The following is a 19234-nucleotide window of genomic DNA, read 5'->3' as shown; positions in this document are numbered from 1 at the left end:
AGGGAGGTGTAATGATAAAGAAACAATAACTACAACTCCAAGACAGCTAAATTTGTTGGATTTTCTTTTACATTTCTATTTGTCCTTGATAGAAACAGATACAATTATATATTTATTCACTGTTTTTCTGCAGGAGTGAGGCCTCCTGGTACCGTGAGGCACAGCTGATGGGAAGGGCTTTGTAAGAAGAAAGACAAGCCTGTTGAAGAGCTTGAGTATTGTGGTTCCTATTTTTTTACATGGTTAAATGTAGGCTACATTTTTTTTTTTATTTATTTAAATTCTATATTAAATTCTGGGCTGCACAGTGGTGGGAAATCTTATTTTTCAACCATTAATGTAACATTTAACTTATTTCTTTTGTTTGGTGTGTGTGTGTGTGTGTGTGTGTGTGTGTGTGTGTGTGTGTGTGTGTGTGTGTGTGTGTGTGTGTGTGTGTGTGTGTGTGTGTGTGTGTGCCTTCAGAGTGAGGACCATTTTTCCAATTTCACCATCAAATTGAGGAGCAGTTGTTGCAAAGTGAGGACATTTTGCCAGTCCTCATATGCTATTTTGCTAATGGTTAGGTTTGGGGCTAAGGTGTTAATTGGTTAGGGTGAGGTATGCATTGATAATGGTTAGGTTCAGGGTTAGTTTTAGGGTTAGGGCATAGAAAGGGTTAAAAATGACTGAAAATCAATGGGAGCCAACACACGTCCTCCTTGCAGAACGAGTATGGGTGTGTGTGTGTGTGCAATGTGCCAGTTTTGTTTTTATTAGCAATTATAAACCACAGATGGGTTCACACCCCTCGTCTGCGATTCTAGATTAAATTTATTCCCTACAGCGCAGCGGAAAATTGACATTGAAGAAGCATTTAGAAGGTTGCAATTTTTGTCTTTGGACTGGTGATGGTCACAGATTTATTGCTAGATGATGGTAAGCCACACAATCTTACCATCACATTATTGATTCTAAAAGAAGATGTCTTTTATCTTTCCTAAATGTTATTTTTCACATTCTCAAGATTTTATGAAGCTATTGAGGATTGTAGCTTTTAGGCAGATTCAAAAGATGGAGCAGGATTGGTGTAAATGCTTAAGAAAAACCATCAAGAGGCAAGAACATAACATAGAGAAGTGAACCAATGATACTGTTTATTTAAGTCTTCATGGCAACAGTAGTAGATCACATAGGACTTTTTTTCTTCAAATCTTCTTCTCCATGACGGGGATTGGACCTATACGGACCGTGCCTTCATATTGGAAAACTGACAGGAAAAAAAAAATAGATGTTAGGCACAAAAATTTAGAAATCATAGTTAATTTAATGAGGCAAGCATACCGTTTACACCTGGGAGTAATAATAAAAATATCTATGCTTCATTACAGGAGCAAAGACGTACCTTCAGAATTGGTCACATCACGACTTTTCCTTGGACGCTGAAAGGGGATTTTAGGAAACCCAGGCTGTCCTCCTCCACCAGTGTTGCCTCCAGGTAGGGCAACTGGGTTACCAAATTCAACTGCTGGAGCGGAATATGGCACCACATCAGAAGAGTCACAAGAACCACAAGCTGCATCAACTCCACTGGCCTCAGTCCATCTGGGAAGACAAATGTTAGACTTAAAAAGTAGCTCAATAGTTATTTATGAAACATGTATGCAAGCAAACTCACCTGCCAGAGTAGGAACATGCTCTGTTCTGGCTGTCTATGGAAGTGGAAGTGGATGTCGCCCTCAATTGGCAGGTAATGTAGATCTGTAAAAGCAGATGAGGACTAGGGTTAATACTGCAGGATAGAGAATAAAAAATAAAAAAAAAAGTTTGTGCTAGTCTTGGTGAAGCATACCACTCCACTTTCAGAGTTTTGGAACCTGAAGGCCTCCAGCTGAAACCGAAGCTTGTTCTCTTCAGTGCGAGCCAGGAACTTTGAGTCAGAGCCTGTGATCCTGGCATCAACGAAACACCTGTACTCATGGAAATGAAAAAAAAAAATGAGGTAGTGAAAAATGTGAGCGTTTATGCCAGATCGGGAATATTATAATCATCTTTAGTGCTCTTAGGAAAAGAAAAACAAATACTTTACCCAAAGTTATTAATGAAGGCATAACTGGGGGTGGAGGTTGCATCAGGGGAGAGTGTAGCAACACATCTGTCCACATAAACACGCAGGGGCACGTGGAAGTACTGCATGACTGCAACCTCTACACGGATCAGGTCTCCCAGGAAATACTGGAACACTGGCCTCTCAAACATGAAGTCATCTGCACAATGAAAAAATGAAATGTTTTTGGTTTTGTTTTTATCTGTGAGTTGAACAGATTTCATATAGAGTTTCTGAAAACTATTTGCAGCATTGGAAACTACTTTACAAAAATACATATGCTGTGGCCTTAGATTAACAATTGCAGCAATTCCCCACACTTTAATTATACCATATATGCCCCTCTGTTTCTAGAGGTCAGAAGTAACTAGTTACATTTACTCAATTACATTTAGTTGAGTAACATTTTGAAAAAATATATTTTTGGAAGTATTTTAATGGTATTGTGCTCTTTCCTTTTACTAGAGTAAAAATGTGAGTACCTCTACACTTACTTTAGTAAAATTGAGAGAAACAGTTTCTTATTTTTTTGTGCTAATGGCTAATTGGTTAGATGTTACTTTTCTATCTGCTGAGTCTGCCATGTGATTTGGAGGTCAAGGGAAATCACAGTAAATGCTATAATGCGAATTAACCTTTTCTTAAATACTCTAATTGTTGATTTTTTTAAAGTTTTATAACTCATAAAGCGTATTCTGAATAGTATTCTTTCTACTTAATTTCCTATTATGTAATTATTGTATGGTATTTGTTCAGTTCTCTAAAACACAAGAGTTTGCATATCACACTACTTTGTTAAGTTGTACATAATTCTATAAAATATTAAATCAGTTTTTATGATCATGTATAGTAAGTGGATCAATTATCAGTACTTGAGTAGCCTTTTTATTAAATACTTTTTTACTCTTACTTGAGTGTTTCATAAAGGCTACTTTTTACCTGAGTAAAAATATGAGGAAATAGTGCTACTCTTACTTAAGTTATTAAAAGATTCTTCCCACCTCTGTCTGTTTCCCTTCAGTGCAAGCTTAGAAAGTCCAAAAGCTGGTTAGAGCATTAAGTTCAGATTATAATCTCTTCATTAATTAAGGTTTTACAACATCCATTCACACTATATTCTTGTCAGGCTTCCAAAAACTTGAAACATTTCTTTAAACAACCTTTTTTTTTAACTCTTAGATCCTCAGAGGGTTTGTGTGTCTTAAAACAGGTGCAAACATCTTTGTGTTTGCAGAGCAGATCTTTGCAGATCACCAGCAACACGCCCACTTGTTGCACTTAAAATTACAAATGCAACTTAGCTCCTCTTATTTGGAATTTTTGAAGATCAGGCCCCCAGTGTTATATCAACTTGTATTTTTGTAATGTGTCTTTTTAAATGTGGTTTCTCATTACGAACTTCTTCTACATCGATAGGAAGCAGTAGAACATTTAGATAAGTTTAACATATATAGGGAGCAACCCTTCTCAAATAGGCATGAAAATTGAATCATGACCAAAAGATAAAAAAAAAACCAAAAAAGTAGTAGGAGTATAAAAACAGCTTTCATTTAAAAACGACCAATGAAAGCCAGAAATTTTGCACCTGTTTCTTTTAATTTCACATACCTGCTTTATCCAGCTAAGTTATAATTTTTAAAAATGTAATTTTGAACCAAAAATGCTGATGTTAGAATTCTGCCCTGCTAAAATAGATGTGGTTTTTTTTCTTTTTTCAAGCTCACCAGTCACAAGTGTCATGCTGAAGTACAAGAACTCCTCAGCCATCTTTACTGCAGAGAATGGGACCCAGAGGGGATCGAGAGGAAGGCTGCTCACATTGTGCCTCCTAAATGATAAAATATAAACATTCAACTATAATCAGCAGACTCTTTGCCTTGCTTAAGAAAAATAACAGGGATTGAGGCATTCATAGGTTCCAAGCTTTGCTAAGAAGTAATATACATTTAATAAAAAAAATATATATATATATATATATATATATATATATATATATATTTTTGATTTTGAGCTACAAACCTTGGGTAGTGGCATTCCACAATGACAGCAGCCTGGGAGGTTCTTATAACAGGAGAGGCTCCCACAGCTCTGGGGTTATAGTTCAGAATAAAGGTGTAGACGAGGGCATCATTTGTCAGCTAAAAACAACAGGCATAAAAAGAGTTGGAGCAAACATAAACAGGTACAATATTCAAATAAACATATATAAATGTTATTGTTTTTGTCATAGTCTTACCGCTAGCTGGCTCCCACATTGATGCAGTTCAGATTCATAAATCAACACTTGAGCAGCATTATCCTCAGAAACAGGAGCACAGTTACCCAAGGTGAGGTCATTTGGATTGATAGGCTGGCCAATGCCAAACATGTCTTTCTTGACCTCCACGTGAGCGATGCTCTCTCTGCATTCGACAGCTACAGTTGCAGCAGCAACAGGAAATCTCTGTTCAAATGGCCCAGTTGGTTTGGGAGCAATCTGGGGATCACCAGGATATGACCATTCAATTTTTTTTTCAAATGTCTGAAACTGCTGCTGTGGTGTCTGAGGTGGTGTTGTTTTCTTTCCATATTGAGCATGGCAAAAGCTGCCAAGCATGGCCAGCACCACAGCGCAAACACCAGTAAATTTCATGATCATGTCTTCACAACCACAAGTGATCAAAAGAGCTCACCAGGTGCTGTAAGGAATATGGAAATGTGGACCTGCTTTTATAATGGAGTAATTCTATTGACTTGGATTGCAATCCCACCTCCTGACCTGCCCACACCACATGTCCCAACCTCACTTTAGCAACAGAGATCGGTTAAATCATACCAGCTCTTACTCAAAAATGAGAGTAGCTTCCAAAGCAGATAATTTATCTTTTAAGCTTTATAGAACTGAAATTGACACACTGAGTCTTTCTTGTTGTTCAAAAAATATTTCTAAAGTAAATGACAAAAGAAAGTTGGCAAACTGAAAGTAAACAGGTCAGTAAGAGTCATGGCGACCGTAGGTTAGGTTTCCCTGACCTGAGCAAATAGATCAGTGTCCTGCCAATTCAAATTTTGTAAAGGGTATCCAGTAGGGTCTAAGTCCTATTCAGTGACAAACCATGTCAGTTTCACCTGCAAAGCATTAGGATGACCATGAGGCAATCATTTAGTACAGAGGTGTCAAACTGGTTCCAGAAAGGGCCGTGTGGCTGCAGGTCTTCTTTCATACCAAGCAATATCACACCAGAATTCAGTCACCTCATCAAGTGAGTCCAATCTGAACAAGATGACTTGATGAGGTGACTGGAGTCTGGTGTGATATTGCTTGGTTGGAAAGAAGACCTGCAGCCACACGGCCCTTTCTGGAACCAGTTTGACACCCCTGATTTAGAAGAACGAATAATTCAGAAAAATCTGAATGGCATCCCAAACGGAAAGGAGAAAAAAAGAGAAACAAAGACATTTTTTATTACTTATTTATTGCAGAACATTATTTCTAATTGGCATTTTCCATTATTGAAATAATTATTTTGTAAAATGAATTGGAAAAGTACAACAAGCACAATAGATTTTATTGGATGGATGGATGGATGGATGGATGGATGGATGGATGGATGGATGGATGGATGGATGGATGGATGGATGGATGGATGGATGGATGGATGNGGATGGATGGATGGATGGATGGATGGATGGATGGATGGATGGATGGATGGATGGATGGATGGATGGATGGATGGATGGATGGATGCCAGAACTTCAAATTTAAGTCCCCACCATATAGCATATTTACCGTATTAAATTTTGTCCCTACAAGATAAAAACAAGCCCACAACCACACAGAGAAATTTCCATTTCTCAAACTAACATTTAAAATGTTAAAAATACCAGCCGAAATACATGTATCTAGCTATACAAAACATAAATGGTGTAGTGTTTCTCTGTTTTAAAAGCAATATTTCAATCAGAAAAAGAAAACCATGTTTAAAAAAATCATGTATTGGAAGTAATGTAAAAAATGTAACCTACTTGGAAAACATCAATTAGAAATTATTTTCACAGAATTAAGAAATACCTGTTTTAACAAATGTTAGATTTGCCAGATCTGTCAGTGTTTGTTCTGACAGTTTTCAAACCATAGTACATATTTTGTACATGTGTAAGTGGGTACAACCAATATATTACCAGTAATTAGAGTTGATATTTCTTTATTAACAAAATATTTGTAACTCAGTACATTTTTTCTACATAAAATGTAACATAATTGTAAGAAAATCCTGCTTCTCATGGCATTACTACTTCACTACTATTATTCAACAAATATGAGAAAAGGAGACACTTATGTACACTTTTTACTTCACAAAAAGATACCCAATATCCACCGTATAAACTCAAGGTAATCTGTGTTATAAAATGCTTTCTTTTTTGTTAAGATTGTGTTGGCTTAAACATAGCACAAAATACTGACAGGGCTTTTTGTAAACAGTCATATGACCTGTAGTTGTAATTAATAATTATCTATGTCAAACCAAAAGATAAGATTTATTTGGGTTTACTGTTTGTTAATGCTTGTTTGAGGTCATAAAGACCCTCTGAAGAGTTTGCTCTCTGAAATCATAAATATATATTTTGATTCAGAATTTCAGAAAATACCAAGGCCACACAAATGCTTTTATTGTAGGCGTCAAGTTTGCAATTTATATATACTTTTATATAACATGGATATAATTTATCTTAAGTAAATATTTCCATTAAAGATTTGGAAATTACTTGTTAGCTTTGCAGCTAATCTCTCCACCATGTCAGGTCAGCACTGGGGTAATCTGATTGGCAGATGTGGGCAGCAAATAGAGTGAGAGACGTCTAGTCAGTGTGGCAGGCACCTTATAAAAGTCAGGATATTTACTCCACAGTTTCCACAGCATTCTGTGTTATTTGCAAATAACTCTATGCTGTAAGGCCATAACAATGAAGCTGATTTACTGCTGTCTTTTGGCCATCGCCATTCATGGCTACCTGGCAGATGCTCAAGGTAAACCTCAGCCATTTTTTCCCATCAATCCCCAGATACCTACAATAATTCAAAAGCCTGGGGATACTGGTAAACCTCAGACACCCGAAAGACCTCCGAGGCCTCAGTTTACTTCGTTTCCCCAAAAACCTGACCAACCTACGATGCCTCAGATACCCCAGAGACCTGGAGGACCTCAGTTTCCTTCGTTTCCCCAAAAACCTGACCAGCCTACAATGCCTCAGATACCCCAGAGACCTGGAGGACCTCAGACACCCCAGAAACCTGGAGGACCTCAGATACCCCAGAAACCTGGAGGACCTCAGAAACCCTCAAATCCTATAACACCTACAGATTCATTTCTCTCCTGTGAAGTTCCTCAGGCCCACAAGATACAATGTGGGCCCCCTGGCACCAATGCCAACGAATGTCAAGCTATAAACTGTTGCTATGATGGAAGCATGTGCTACTACGGCAAATATGGTGAGTTCTTTTTTTTTTATTCTTTCAAACTACATTTTGCAAAGATACTCTCTTGTGAATGTTACATTGAAACAAGAAATTATAATTTAAAAAAAAATCTCTGTCTGATTTTTAGTGACACTTCAGTGCACCAAGGACGGCCAGTTCATTATAGTTGTGGCGAGAGATGCAACTCTACCCAACATTGACTTAGAGTCAATCAGTTTTCTTGGAAGCGGTGCAAACTGTGGTCCTGTTGGTACAACTTCTGCTTTTGCTGTATACCAATTTGGAGTGACTCAGTGTGGCACAGTCATGACGGTAATGTCTAGAACTCTATCTTTTCCCTGTGATGTGCGTATGACTTTGGTTTTTTTTATTCAAAAAGAAATCCTTTCCTTTACCCGTAGGAGGAACCAGGTGTCATAGTCTATGAGAACAGGATGTCCTCTTCATATGAAGTGGCTGTTGGACCTTTTGGGGCTATTACCAGGGACAGCCAATACGAGTATGGCTTTTATTGTTTATTACATACGCACACAACTGCATATATATATATATATATATATATATATATATATATATATATATATATATATATATATATATATCAGCATATATATAGGGTTTATTTCTTTTTCTTTCTAGTCTAATGGTCCAGTGCAGATATATCGGCACTACTATTGAGGCTTTGGTCGTTGAGGTTGGTGTGCTTCCTCCACCACCTGGAGTTGCAGCTCCTGGACCTCTGCGTGTGGAGCTCTTGCTTGGCAATGGAGAATGTAATGTCAAAGGCTGTATCGAAGGTAAGCAGAAAGGACATGTTTTGCACACTGGCCATTTCCAAAATGCAAACACCTCACCGACCACTGCTTTTCTCCTCACAGAGGAAGTGGCCTTCACTTCCTACTTCAGAGATGCTGACTACCCAGTCCAAAAGGTTCTCAGAGACCCAGTGTATGTTGAAGTCCGAATTCTAGAGAGAACTGATCCCAACATTGTTTTGACTCTTGGAAGATGCTGGGCAACTACAAGCAATAATCCTCAGAGTTTTCCACAGTGGGACTTACTTATTGATGGGTAAGTGGATTTAGGTCTTGACTTTTAATAACATTTTTTTATATTCATTTTTAACATTATTCTTTTTTTCTTTTCTTTTTTTTTTTTTTCCCAACAGTTGCCCATATGTTGATGACCGCTACAGAACACGACTCCTCCCTGTAGATAGCTCATCTGGACTGATGTTTCCAACCCACTACAGGCGTTTTGTTTTCAAGATGTTCACGTTTGTGGGTATGGCTCAGTCTAATCCTAGTAAGAAGGTACCCTCAGATCCATCAATGACTCCGCTACAGGAACAGGTATGAGTATTACAAAAACAGATGGAATATCATATTATCAAATTTTCTAACTCATGTTTCTGTAAATATGCATATCTCTTATTTAGAAATACCAATAATGAAAAATATAAATCTGATGTTAATAGTTTTAATAAGGAAGTATCTTATATTTTACTACTTCAAGGGGATTAAATGGTATTTCCACAAAAACAAAAATATTAGCATGCAAAATAATTTGCATTTTAAAGAACCTCTTTTCACCTCTCAATTTTGTCCTCTAGGTGTATATTCATTGTAATGCTGCTGTATGCCAGCCTTCTAACACCAACAGCTGTGAGCCCAGATGCTCCAGGAAAAGTGAGTATTGCCCTTTTTCACAGTTACAGTAATTATAATTACTTCTGTGATTAAAATGACTGTGGTACATTGTGATTTTACTAACTATTATCCAAACTTGTTACTTTTGTACAGAGAGAGAGATTGGGGGCTCCACAAAGAAGCTTTCTAGAGAAGAAGCCACTGTTGTTAGCAGTAAGGAACTGGTCTTTACTGTTACTGAGTAAAAACATTGCATCAGCGTTCTCATCATCACATCTAATTTCTTGATGTGTCGTTAAAATCAACTGAGTTTAAAATAAACACCTCAATAAAAACCTCAATGTGTTGGCTGAATTTGATTCTCTGCATATCACACACACAAAAACATTTTTAAACATTGATAAACAACACTGTTAAAGTAATAAGAAACAAATATTAATGTTAATGCTTTTCTTTTAAAAAAAACTGTGCTGAAGTTTATATAGTTTAAAATCTTTTAAATTGCTAACTCAAGAATTTCACTTTCACTGAAACAACAAAACAAAACAATAAAAACAAAATACCAAATCTATCATAGTTGTAATGCATTATTTTAACACAAAGGAGTATTTTAACAAAATATTAAATCATATTCAATCAAAATGATTAAAACGGCCACTTGCACAAAGATTAAATGATGTTGGCTAAAAAATTTAGATAAAAACAACATCTTATGAAGATTTGTTTACATCTGAAAAGTTAAGTCAACATACTTTCCTCAGAATGTCACCAATTAAATTTTTTAATAAAGGGAAAGAAAAAGGCAAAGGACAAAAAGGACTCAAAATCAATTATTACTATTCTCTAGACAGAAATTAAATAAAAATCAGCTTCTATGGAAATTATTATTATAAGTGTTTTACATGAATATTATGATTATCCAGTAAGGATATATATGACACAAGGCATAATCCACATTCTACTGGCTTTCAAAATTGATCCAGGATATTCTATCTGTTTGTGCTATTATTTGATATTAATTACAACAATAAATAGAGTGTATGCTACAGACAACAGACTATTAAATAAAATGTATATGCTATAGCTAAATATCTAGCTCCTTCTATGTCTGTTGTCGTTAATAATGATATGGGGATTTGCAATTAAATCTAGGTACTGATATCCATGTTTAATATGTGGTCTAAAGTAGTTAAGGGATATATTTAAAAATAAATGGCTAATTTGAAAATAAATATATATATATATTTATTTAATATATATTATTATAAGTTATATATATATATATATATATATATAAACTATCTAACTGGCCCTACAACATAATTTCATGTAAACGCCTATATAATAATTGCAGTCGTGGGTTGTGTAATTAATTTATTAAGTAATTATTTAATATTTTAGAAAGTCACAGTTAATAAATTCCAGGGTTTTTTTCCCCCGAACCAACTTGTCTTACGTAGAACTACACTTCCCAGAAGTCTTTGCGCAGTAGCGGACATATCATTGACCAATGAGGTTGAGGTCCCTGAATTGTGATTGGATGTTCATTAGTCCGCTTTGACTTTACGGATGTTACTGCTGGCTGCGCTTGCTAGGGTAATAAAAAGTCATCATACTTAAAGCCGTTTAGCACCTCCATGCGGTTCAGGTTGTCCAGTTATGTTCGGCTCTTCCGATTAAGCAGCTTTACCAGTGACCTGAGTGTGTCAGCGAATCCGTCCCGCCACCGCACCATACCGACATTTTACGGTGGTGTTCAGATACTCATCACCCGGAAAGTCACGATGCAAGCGAACCACCGGAATAGTGGCGGCGCGGAGGGCTCGGACGGAGGGGATAAACCGGGGCCAGCGCTCCGCGGCAGTTATATTACCAGCCCGAGCCAATCCTCAGGAGACGCCGGGTTTCCGGTGGAGAAGAAGGGAGTAGCGAGCTCCCTTCTGTTAAATGAGAGACATCTGAGGTGCCCGAGTCCTCTGGTGGATGACGACTCGGAAGCTGAGGCTTTCCGGGATGGGAGAAGCGAGGAAGTCGACCGGGAAACGAAAAGCAGGGCCTTTTTATGGTGCAGAGACTTTTTGTCTGGATCCTGGAAAACAGTCCAGGAAGCGGACTTTCAAATTAGTATTGTCAGGTAATTAATGACAGGAACAAAGCACGAAATGCTGTATCATTAAGCTAGGATATGTGCTTTTACAAATAGTTTGAATTTAAAGGAAACTATAGGATACTTTAAATTTATTTTGAATGTAGCTTTTATCTTTACAGCCCATAAATCCCCAAACAGCAGGGGCGGTTCATGTAAATGGCTTTCTGAGGTGAATCTATTCTTTAGTCATTTGCCCTAAAAGACGTCAATAAACCTATTACTAAAATACTATGGGAAGTATTACAACTTAGATCTGTATATTTTTAGAAATCTAAGGAAGAGGAATAGGGCCACTGAAAAACAAAAAAGTTAACTGCTTTTTAAATATTATTTCAGTTTAATATGGGGAAAAAGTCAAAATTGTGACCCTTTTCTACGAATTCTGACTTTAATCTCAGAATCCTGATTTCTGACTTTAAGAATTCTGACTTTAACTTCCGAATTCTTTTTTCTCAGGATTCTGACTTTTTTCTCAGATTTCTGACTTTTTTTCTCAGATTTCTGACTTTTTTTCTCAGATTTCTGACTTTTTTTCTCAGATTTCTGACTTTAATCACTGAATTATGACCTTAATCTCAGAATTCTGACTTTTGGGAGGGCCAGTAACACATTGGTGGAAAAGGACTGAATTTAATTTTTTACGTGCCTGAGGGGTCCCCGGTGATACTATTTCATTAATGGAAGAGCAGAAGGTGATTAAAACAAGAGAGCTAGGTTCTAAAACAGACATTGCTACAGCTTGATGTTTGTTAGCTGTCAGAATTCTGAGAAAAAAGTCAAAATTGTGACTTTTTTCCCATATTAAACTGAAATCAAATTTAAAAAAACAAAAATTAAAAACTTTATTTTTTCAGTAGCCCTAATCCCCTCAGTTTAACACTTTTTTTTTATTTTAGCACCATATGTAACTAATCGATCAGAATTGTCATTAATGAACATTTCAATCTGATGCAATATTTTAATTAAAAAAAATGAATATAGTCCTAATTACAAACCATTAAATTATATTTTTACAAATGCAATCCAATTAGCATACAACTAGATTTTCATTTTAAAGAATATCAGTTCAGTTTAAATGATCTAGTTGTCGTCTTTATTGTAGAGAGAGATTAAAAAGTTCAGCTTCCTAAAAAAAACCTAATTGCTAGCCATTTAAACTTTCACATAAAGCTGCACAGTATTAAATCAGTTATCGCAGTATTTCTGTTACTAAAGTCTGCTTGATGTTATCTTGGATATAGAATTATGTCATTTTTAATTTATACAAGGCAGATTGAGTGCAATCAATTTAATGCCACTGATCTCTGTCATCGTTTCAAAAGTTACTTATTCATTTGCAATTGCTAATTTTAATAATATCAAAAGAATATATTTTGCAGCAGGAACAACATCATATTTCTATGATGTTTCTAAAATCTCTGTTTTCTTTCATATTTGAAGAAGCTTTATATATATGTGCAGGTGTATGTTGATGAAGGCTTCTTATTATTTTCAGGCCAAATTGCCCTGTTAAATTGCTCATGGCCCCTGTTTTGAAAACATACACTGCAGAAATTGAGAAGTAGTCCTTTTTTCTTGGAATAAGTATTTAAGGAAATACAATTGTTTAAAGAAAACTTTCACCTACTTTTATATCAGTTTTACAGTCTGATACTAAATTCATTTCTTATGATGGTGTGGGCTTAGAGAAGCGATCCTAACTGATCAATTTCTTGGACCAATTGGATAATTTACTTTTAAGTTTCTTAATTAATTGTTTAAAAATGATCTCCTTTAGTCTTTGGCCATATTAGATCAGAGCTCTGTAACTTGAGCTTTGTTGGTCATTTGATTTTCTAAGTGAAGCGCTTCTGCTGTGTTTTATTTTTTAAGTGTGAGTGCGTGTTTGTTATTCTTTTGTTCTGTGCCCAGTGTAAAAACTCGGCCCCCACCACCCAAATTGTAGTCTAGGACCACCACTTTCACCATGGTCCTAAATGTATGTGCTTTTTAGCTCATGTGCATGAACACAGTTTTTACACGCTAAAATATTTGCTTTGTGTCTTTTTTGAAATTGTGTATTCAGGCTTGGATTGAGCAAGTTTTTTCAGAGTTCTTAAGAGTCCCAGATTTAAAAGCATAGTATTAATTAAAATTAACTGTCATATCTGTTGCAACAATTTCAAATCATCGGTTTCAGTAAGATTCCTGTGTGTTTTTTTATCTTGCATTCTTTAGTTTACTCACAGGATATGAAGAAATAAGAGTTACCTTAATTAGGTATTAGTATTAATAGTAGTGGCCCATTTAGATAAGTCATGATAAACATTAAAACAGTCAAACAATTGAAATTATTCCAATGATAACTTTGATCTATGATAACTTTGATCTTGATCGTTTCTGTTTGCATACTTGTTTGTCTTCTGTGCGTCTCTTTGTGACATAAGGTCTCACTATGATGCGTTGATTCCCCACTCCGCCCTTCCTCCTTGTTTCCTTAGTGTAGGGAGAAATTAACTCATGCATCAGGTAGTTGCTAGTCATATTGGCCTTATGTTGCTATGCACCACAGAGTGTAACAACAGAGTAAAACGGTGGTCGACTTTTTCAACAAATGGGCCGTCTTCTTTCCTAGAATCCACTATCACTATTGCTAAAGGAAATGCCAGAAAGTTCAGTTCATAGTAATGCACGTTACAGACGCTATAGGTCGCTTCATCCCTACAGAGATCATGCCCTTTACTTTAGTTGAAAGGGAAATTTAAAACCAAATGTGAAGTACCATGAAAAAAACATACCTGTCAACAAACGGCAATTCCACAGCTAAACAGCACCACAAAAAAAATAAAGGGGATCGAAGTGTTTTTGTATGTTGTGTGATTTTTTTTATTTTTTTTCCCCCCAACATTTGTTTATTTTGGTTGATTTAAGGGCTGCTCAGTGGTGCAGTGGTTTAGCACTGCTGCCCTGCAGCAAGAAGGTTCCGGGTTTGAATCTAGGGTCTTTCTGCTTGGAGTTTGCATGTTCTCCCTGTGTTCTCCCGATCCCGCTTGGGGTAAAGCTTTTCAGAAAATAAATGAATGGATGGATTGTTTTTGGTTGATCTTTATGCAAGCACATTTTCTTTGCAAACAAAGTTTAAAGGATCCATTTTATTTATTTTGTATATTCAAAATGCCTTCCAATTCCAGTGTTCTTTAAAAATGAAAGTTTATTGATTTATGAGAAACTTTACTAACATAATTTAGCTATTTTCTTTAGGTAGGTTAAAATAATTTCAGAACAACAATATTATTGTTTAGCGGAATAATTTCTGGGAAAATATTTCATCAGGTAAAATTTTATATCAAGACAGGCCTGTTTGTTTCCATTTATTAGCAGTCCTGTTAGCCATATCTGATGCCGGCCCTGCAGAGCAACTTGGAATCAGTCTGTCCAAAGTGGCAGCATTTGCTTGGCATTCATAATGAACAGGATATGGAGGAATTATACTGTATTCCGTAAAAATTCAAAAAATATCCACTAGACTTGGTTTCCAAGATTTAAGACGTTTCGCCACCTCTCCAGGAAGCTTTCTCAATTCAAATTTGAAACCAAGTCCAGTGGATATTTTTTGAATTTTTACGGAATGAGTATGACCTGGATGACTGAGAACCTTCATCAGCGAATTATACTGTACTTTGAATCTTTTCACAGTGGCGGATTGAGTAACCTGCTGTACCTGTGTAGTTTGCCGGACCATGTCCAATGTATGGGAGAAGAACCTCGTCAGGTGCTCCTGAGAGTCTACGGTGCCATCTTACAGGTTGGTGAGCTCATTATGAGTCATTTAGAAAATGTGCTTGGTCAGAACCCTGACTTATTGCTAATATTTAATATCTATAAGTGTTCCTCCCTTGTAAGAGGTAACAAACTCTTCCTTCTCTCTCTTTTCTCCCACGCAGGGTGTGGATTCTCTGGTACTAGAGAGTGTGATGTTTGCTATTTTAGCAGAGCGAACTTTGGGTCCAAAACTTTATGGCATCTTTCCAGAGGGACGCTTGGAACAGTACTTACCGGTACGCAACATTTGAACTACAAATACCTATTTCTGTTATTCTAGACGATAGCTGTTTTGTTTTTATTTATTTTCTAAGTGTCCCTGGTTCTACCTAGAACACCCGGATGCGAACAGAACAGCTCTCCGATCCCGTCATCTCGGCTGAGATTGCCACCAAGGTGGCACGCTTCCATAATATGGTTATGCCCTTTAACAAAGAGCCCAAGTGGCTGTTTGGGACCATTGACAAGTAGGAAGAAAAACATTCTTTTCCCTGAATATCTGTACAGTTGCTGTACTGTGTTGTTACATTAATCCCTCATTCTCTGCTGTTTTCAAAGATACATGGATCAAGTGATGAAAATTAAATTTGTGCGTGAAGCACATGTGAAAAAGTACAAGAAACTGGTGACCTTTGACCTGGCTGCTGAGCTCAAGAGTCTCCGGTGAGTTAGGCTGTTAAATTTTCTAAAATTACTTTCTTTTCTTCTCATACACTTTTATAGACACTTTTTTCTTACGAACCTCTGCCATTTCCAAAGAATCGCGATGAGCTTCAGTGAGTGACTGAAACTGTAGCTCACCACAGATATATACGCCTGAAAATGTGGATACTCAGAAAAAAATAGCTAATGGGGCAGGCACGTAGGATGGCCTTACGTAAACATATCACCAGAATGATTGACAATTAGGAGGACCATTTATTTAGATGATCCACCCGGAAATAAAAGATAGTCCTCTATATCTTTAAAAACTCCTAAGCAGCTATTTAGAAGGGAATATTTCTTTCCAACTAGATTTCTAATATTTTTAAGGAAGCAGTCTGTTTTGTTTTTCTTCTTTAACCTCTTATGATATCAAGTTTTGTTTGTACTTTCATAGCCTTTTGTTCAAATAAAATAAATGTATGCTACTCCAAAAGGCTTCTTATTTGCATTCTCTACCAACCTTTATGGAGAAAAACATATTTTTATTACTTCATTCAGTGCCAAACTAAATGTTTAGATAAAACTGCTGGATTTCTTTATAGCTTTTTAAAGCTAATTATTAACTTAAACCCTTGTAAATGGTTTAATTACCCACATGGGGAAATGGTGCTTTTTAAGAAACACCAGAGGGCTGTTTACCATGACTTAAAGTTTTGGTTGATACTTTCTCAACTCTTTTATTTTGAAATCACTGTACATCTGCTTGTCCATTTATTTGTACAGCTTTTCTTTTCTGTGTCAAACAAGCTTGCAAAATAGTTCTAAAAACTATTTCTTACTTGAACAGAGCTAAAGGAAAGCATATTCTAATCTCAGCAGCATCTATCAGACCAACTAATGACCTTAGAACCCATGTGTACACGACTTCACTTCAGCTGCCTGGTCATAGTTCGAAAGTCTGACCCAGTGCAGAATTGGACCGCTTTCTATCTGTTATGTGTTTATGTATCTTGAAGATATGCAGCTGTCCTTACAAACAAAGTTAGGATTACTTTTATTGAGACCTACATTATGACATAATGTGAGTTTTTTTTAACAGAAATTTTAAGTTTCAATTTTCCTTTGTTTTGTCCATCTATTACTCTGTTGGTCTTACTTTTCTCCTGTGACATATTAGGTTTTATCTGTGAAGTTGGTGCTTTAGATTATGTGCGTTTATGACAGTGTGTCATCTTTGTATCCATTAAAACTTTTAACGTGTCTGAAGTACAGTTTTGTTAGAATCGGCAACAAGTTTAATAATCAAAAGTTAGATTTATGTCGGTCATCAGTTGCACCAGAACTGTAGCAGACGATACACATTTTCTTTTTGTGTATTTGCAATGAATTACTGTATGTAGACATCTGCATATGCACCACTGATACCTGTCCTGTGTTCTCTTTCTCCTTTATGTTGATATTGTCATTTCTGGCACGCTGACTGTTTGATCAACAGTTCATTGCTGGCAGCAACTCCATCTCCAGTGGTGTTTTGCCATAATGATGTCCAAGAAGGTATTAAAAAAAAGTTTGTTTTTTTTGTTTAGTTTTTTTGTTCTCTATTTCTTCAGAATTTTTTTCATACATCAAAAATCTTTCCTTTAGCTTTTGATCAACCTCCAAACTTGTCTGTCACTTGTCTTAGGACAGATTTTTGATAAATGCCTGTGCTCATGTTTTAAGAATGCCACAATTCATAAGGGGTTTGGTGAAACACTATAGCAGATAAGAAGACAGTCCAAAAGTCAGTTATCTAGATACTGAAGTTCCTATCAAGCTCAATGTGCAATAATTGTATCGTAACACTACACATGAACATTTACGTTCTTTTTTGCTGAACCTGGTGGGAGTATCCACAACAACAGTACTTTTGAACAGAAATTAATATTTCACCTAACTGAAGTTCAAACTTAAAATACAGATGAGCAAATAATGAAACAATAATTTGAAAAAAAAAAAATACTTTCTTTTATGATCTAGTGGTGAGATTTAAAATGCTGACATGCAATGAAGTCATTTTGCCACAGTTACATGCTGCCATTTAGACACATCGCCACCTCAACACTCAAGCACTGCGAAAATTTTATTTTTCCTTGTCAGACTAGCAAAACTCACCAGGCGCAGTATCAGTGTCATAAGGCCCTGAATTGGAACCATAGCAATTAAACAGTGTATTTTGGCTTGTGTCAATTTGTCCAGATTTTTTGGTTTGGGCAAAATTAGGCAGCATTCAAAACGAGAAGACAACTGAAAACATTTGCGCACAGTCAAAGCTCTTCATCCACTGATGAAAAATTATCACAAACTCTTTACAATGTGTATTTTACACTTCCTTCTTCTATTCATAATAATGATCAGACAAACTTTCTCTTCACACTCTAAATGCTGAGCCTTTCCATGTTTTTGTTTGTCTAACCACTGTTGCCTTTCAAAAATGAATGCCTTGAAATGTTATGTCAAGCCACCTGCTGCATTCACCACCACAGACGGCTACAACACAGGCATTTTCATTACTTACAAAACTATACACGCATCCATATTTCTTAAAAAAAAAAGAAATGCATTTTAAAAGAGAACAATTAGTAAATGTATTAACTAAACAAGTGATATAAAAGAACATTGGCATAATGCCCTGACTTCCCCCCCTTTCATCTATGATGGTTCTATGCTGCTGTGTCTCTCTCAGACCCCAAGGCTCAGGTCAGCGCAGAGTTTTGCTGCGCCTGCCTGCTCTCTGCTGGAGTCCAGCCTGTCACCATGATCCCACACTTCACCCAATCAAAACATCCTGTCCACTCCATTGTAAAAAATTAAACAAATAAACCATTTGTACATCCACTGCTGTGGCAAAAGGGTCCCAAGTCCTATTCCGACACACCATCAATCCGACAGCTTAATATTCAGAAAACCCTTCTCAACGTCGTGACCCCACAGCAACAATTTTGAACATTGCGATTCTGAATTCAGCCCATGAAAGGTGGAACAGGTTTCTTTAAAATGTATAACTGCATTATCCTTTAATGGTCTGTTAAAGTGAAACCTTCTTTAGGGGGAGGAGAGCTCTGTTAAATTAAATTTGAAGTGGTCAGAGATGACAGGGTTGGGAGGAAGTACTGTTATTTCTTTGCATTCAATGCCTTACATCAGCACAAGGTCCAAAGTATAAAGATGAGAATGTGTGGGATTACGCACATTTTGAACAAAGCCTATAGAGTCTAAAGTAGCATTAAAAGCTGAATTTAAGCTATCAGATAACTTATCAATTAATCAGATAGGAAGTCTGAGAACTGATCTAAATCCAAGGTTTTGTTCCCTTAGCTGTTTGTTTTTTAAATAAATTTTGATGATTTTGTTGCCTCAAGTTCTGATTATAACCCGTAATTAGGGATGCACGATATAATCAGCCC

General features: G+C 36.4%; 3 protein-coding genes across 3 annotated transcripts in view; 2 read left to right on the top strand and 1 right to left on the bottom strand.

Moving 5' to 3' along the window:
- Positions 1 to 1121: 1121 nt before the first annotated feature.
- On the bottom strand, positions 1122 to 5204 carry LOC107089243 (zona pellucida sperm-binding protein 3-like). The gene is made up of 8 exons (XM_015381920.1): positions 4323 to 5204; positions 4106 to 4224; positions 3811 to 3914; positions 2069 to 2246; positions 1832 to 1949; positions 1658 to 1740; positions 1385 to 1584; positions 1122 to 1249 (listed from the first exon to the last, which is right to left on the bottom strand). The coding sequence occupies exons 1-8, from the start codon at positions 4722 to 4724 to the stop codon at positions 1188 to 1190; spliced, it is 1266 nt and encodes a 421-aa protein (XP_015237406.1). The 5' UTR covers positions 4725 to 5204; the 3' UTR covers positions 1122 to 1187.
- A 1767-nt stretch (positions 5205 to 6971) lies between these two features.
- LOC107089224 (zona pellucida sperm-binding protein 4-like) lies at positions 6972 to 9484 on the top strand. The gene is made up of 8 exons (XM_015381884.1): positions 6972 to 7556; positions 7672 to 7856; positions 7946 to 8043; positions 8184 to 8341; positions 8423 to 8615; positions 8713 to 8896; positions 9157 to 9232; positions 9347 to 9484. Exons 1-8 carry the CDS (start codon positions 7031 to 7033, stop codon positions 9436 to 9438), a joined length of 1512 nt encoding a protein of 503 aa, XP_015237370.1. The 5' UTR covers positions 6972 to 7030; the 3' UTR covers positions 9439 to 9484.
- Positions 9485 to 10743: 1259 nt separating this feature from the next.
- The window catches only part of chkb (choline kinase beta), a 13936-nt gene continuing 5445 nt past the window's right edge, over positions 10744 to 19234 (top strand). Inside the window, exons 1-6 of the mRNA XM_015381926.1 lie at positions 10744 to 11327; positions 15018 to 15126; positions 15266 to 15379; positions 15477 to 15610; positions 15702 to 15806; positions 17284 to 17342. Of these exons, the coding sequence (XP_015237412.1) occupies positions 10831 to 11327; positions 15018 to 15126; positions 15266 to 15379; positions 15477 to 15610; positions 15702 to 15806; positions 17284 to 17342 (1018 nt within the window). The 5' untranslated portion in view covers positions 10744 to 10830. The remainder of the gene's footprint in view (positions 11328 to 15017; positions 15127 to 15265; positions 15380 to 15476; positions 15611 to 15701; positions 15807 to 17283; positions 17343 to 19234) is intronic.

The sequence above is a fragment of the Cyprinodon variegatus genome, unplaced genomic scaffold (genome assembly GCF_000732505.1).
Source record: "Cyprinodon variegatus isolate N-32 unplaced genomic scaffold, C_variegatus-1.0 Scaffold244, whole genome shotgun sequence".
Classification (NCBI taxonomy): Eukaryota; Metazoa; Chordata; class Actinopteri; order Cyprinodontiformes; family Cyprinodontidae; genus Cyprinodon; species Cyprinodon variegatus.
This window is presented reverse-complemented; position numbering and strand designations above follow the sequence as displayed.

What these genes read in the sequence shown, in the direction of transcription:
- LOC107089224 (XM_015381884.1), top strand. Translation starts at nt 7,031, where the DNA reads ATGAAGCTGATTTACTGCTGTCTTTTGGCCATCGCCATTCATGGCTAC. An exon ending in AGTGTGGCACAGTCATGACG is followed by an intron (nt 7,857 to 7,945) that starts GTAATGTCTAGA and finishes CTTTACCCGTAG; the next exon opens with GAGGAACCAGGTGTCATAGT. An exon ending in TGTCAAAGGCTGTATCGAAG is followed by an intron (nt 8,342 to 8,422) that starts GTAAGCAGAAAG and finishes TTCTCCTCACAG; the next exon opens with AGGAAGTGGCCTTCACTTCC.
- LOC107089243 (XM_015381920.1), bottom strand. Translation starts at nt 4,724, where the DNA reads ATGATCATGAAATTTACTGGTGTTTGCGCTGTGGTGCTGGCCATGCTT. An exon ending in GTGGAATGCCACTACCCAAG is followed by an intron (nt 3,915 to 4,105) that starts GTTTGTAGCTCA and finishes TTTATCATTTAG; the next exon opens with GAGGCACAATGTGAGCAGCC. An exon ending in GCCTTCATTAATAACTTTGG is followed by an intron (nt 1,950 to 2,068) that starts GTAAAGTATTTG and finishes CCATGAGTACAG; the next exon opens with GTGTTTCGTTGATGCCAGGA.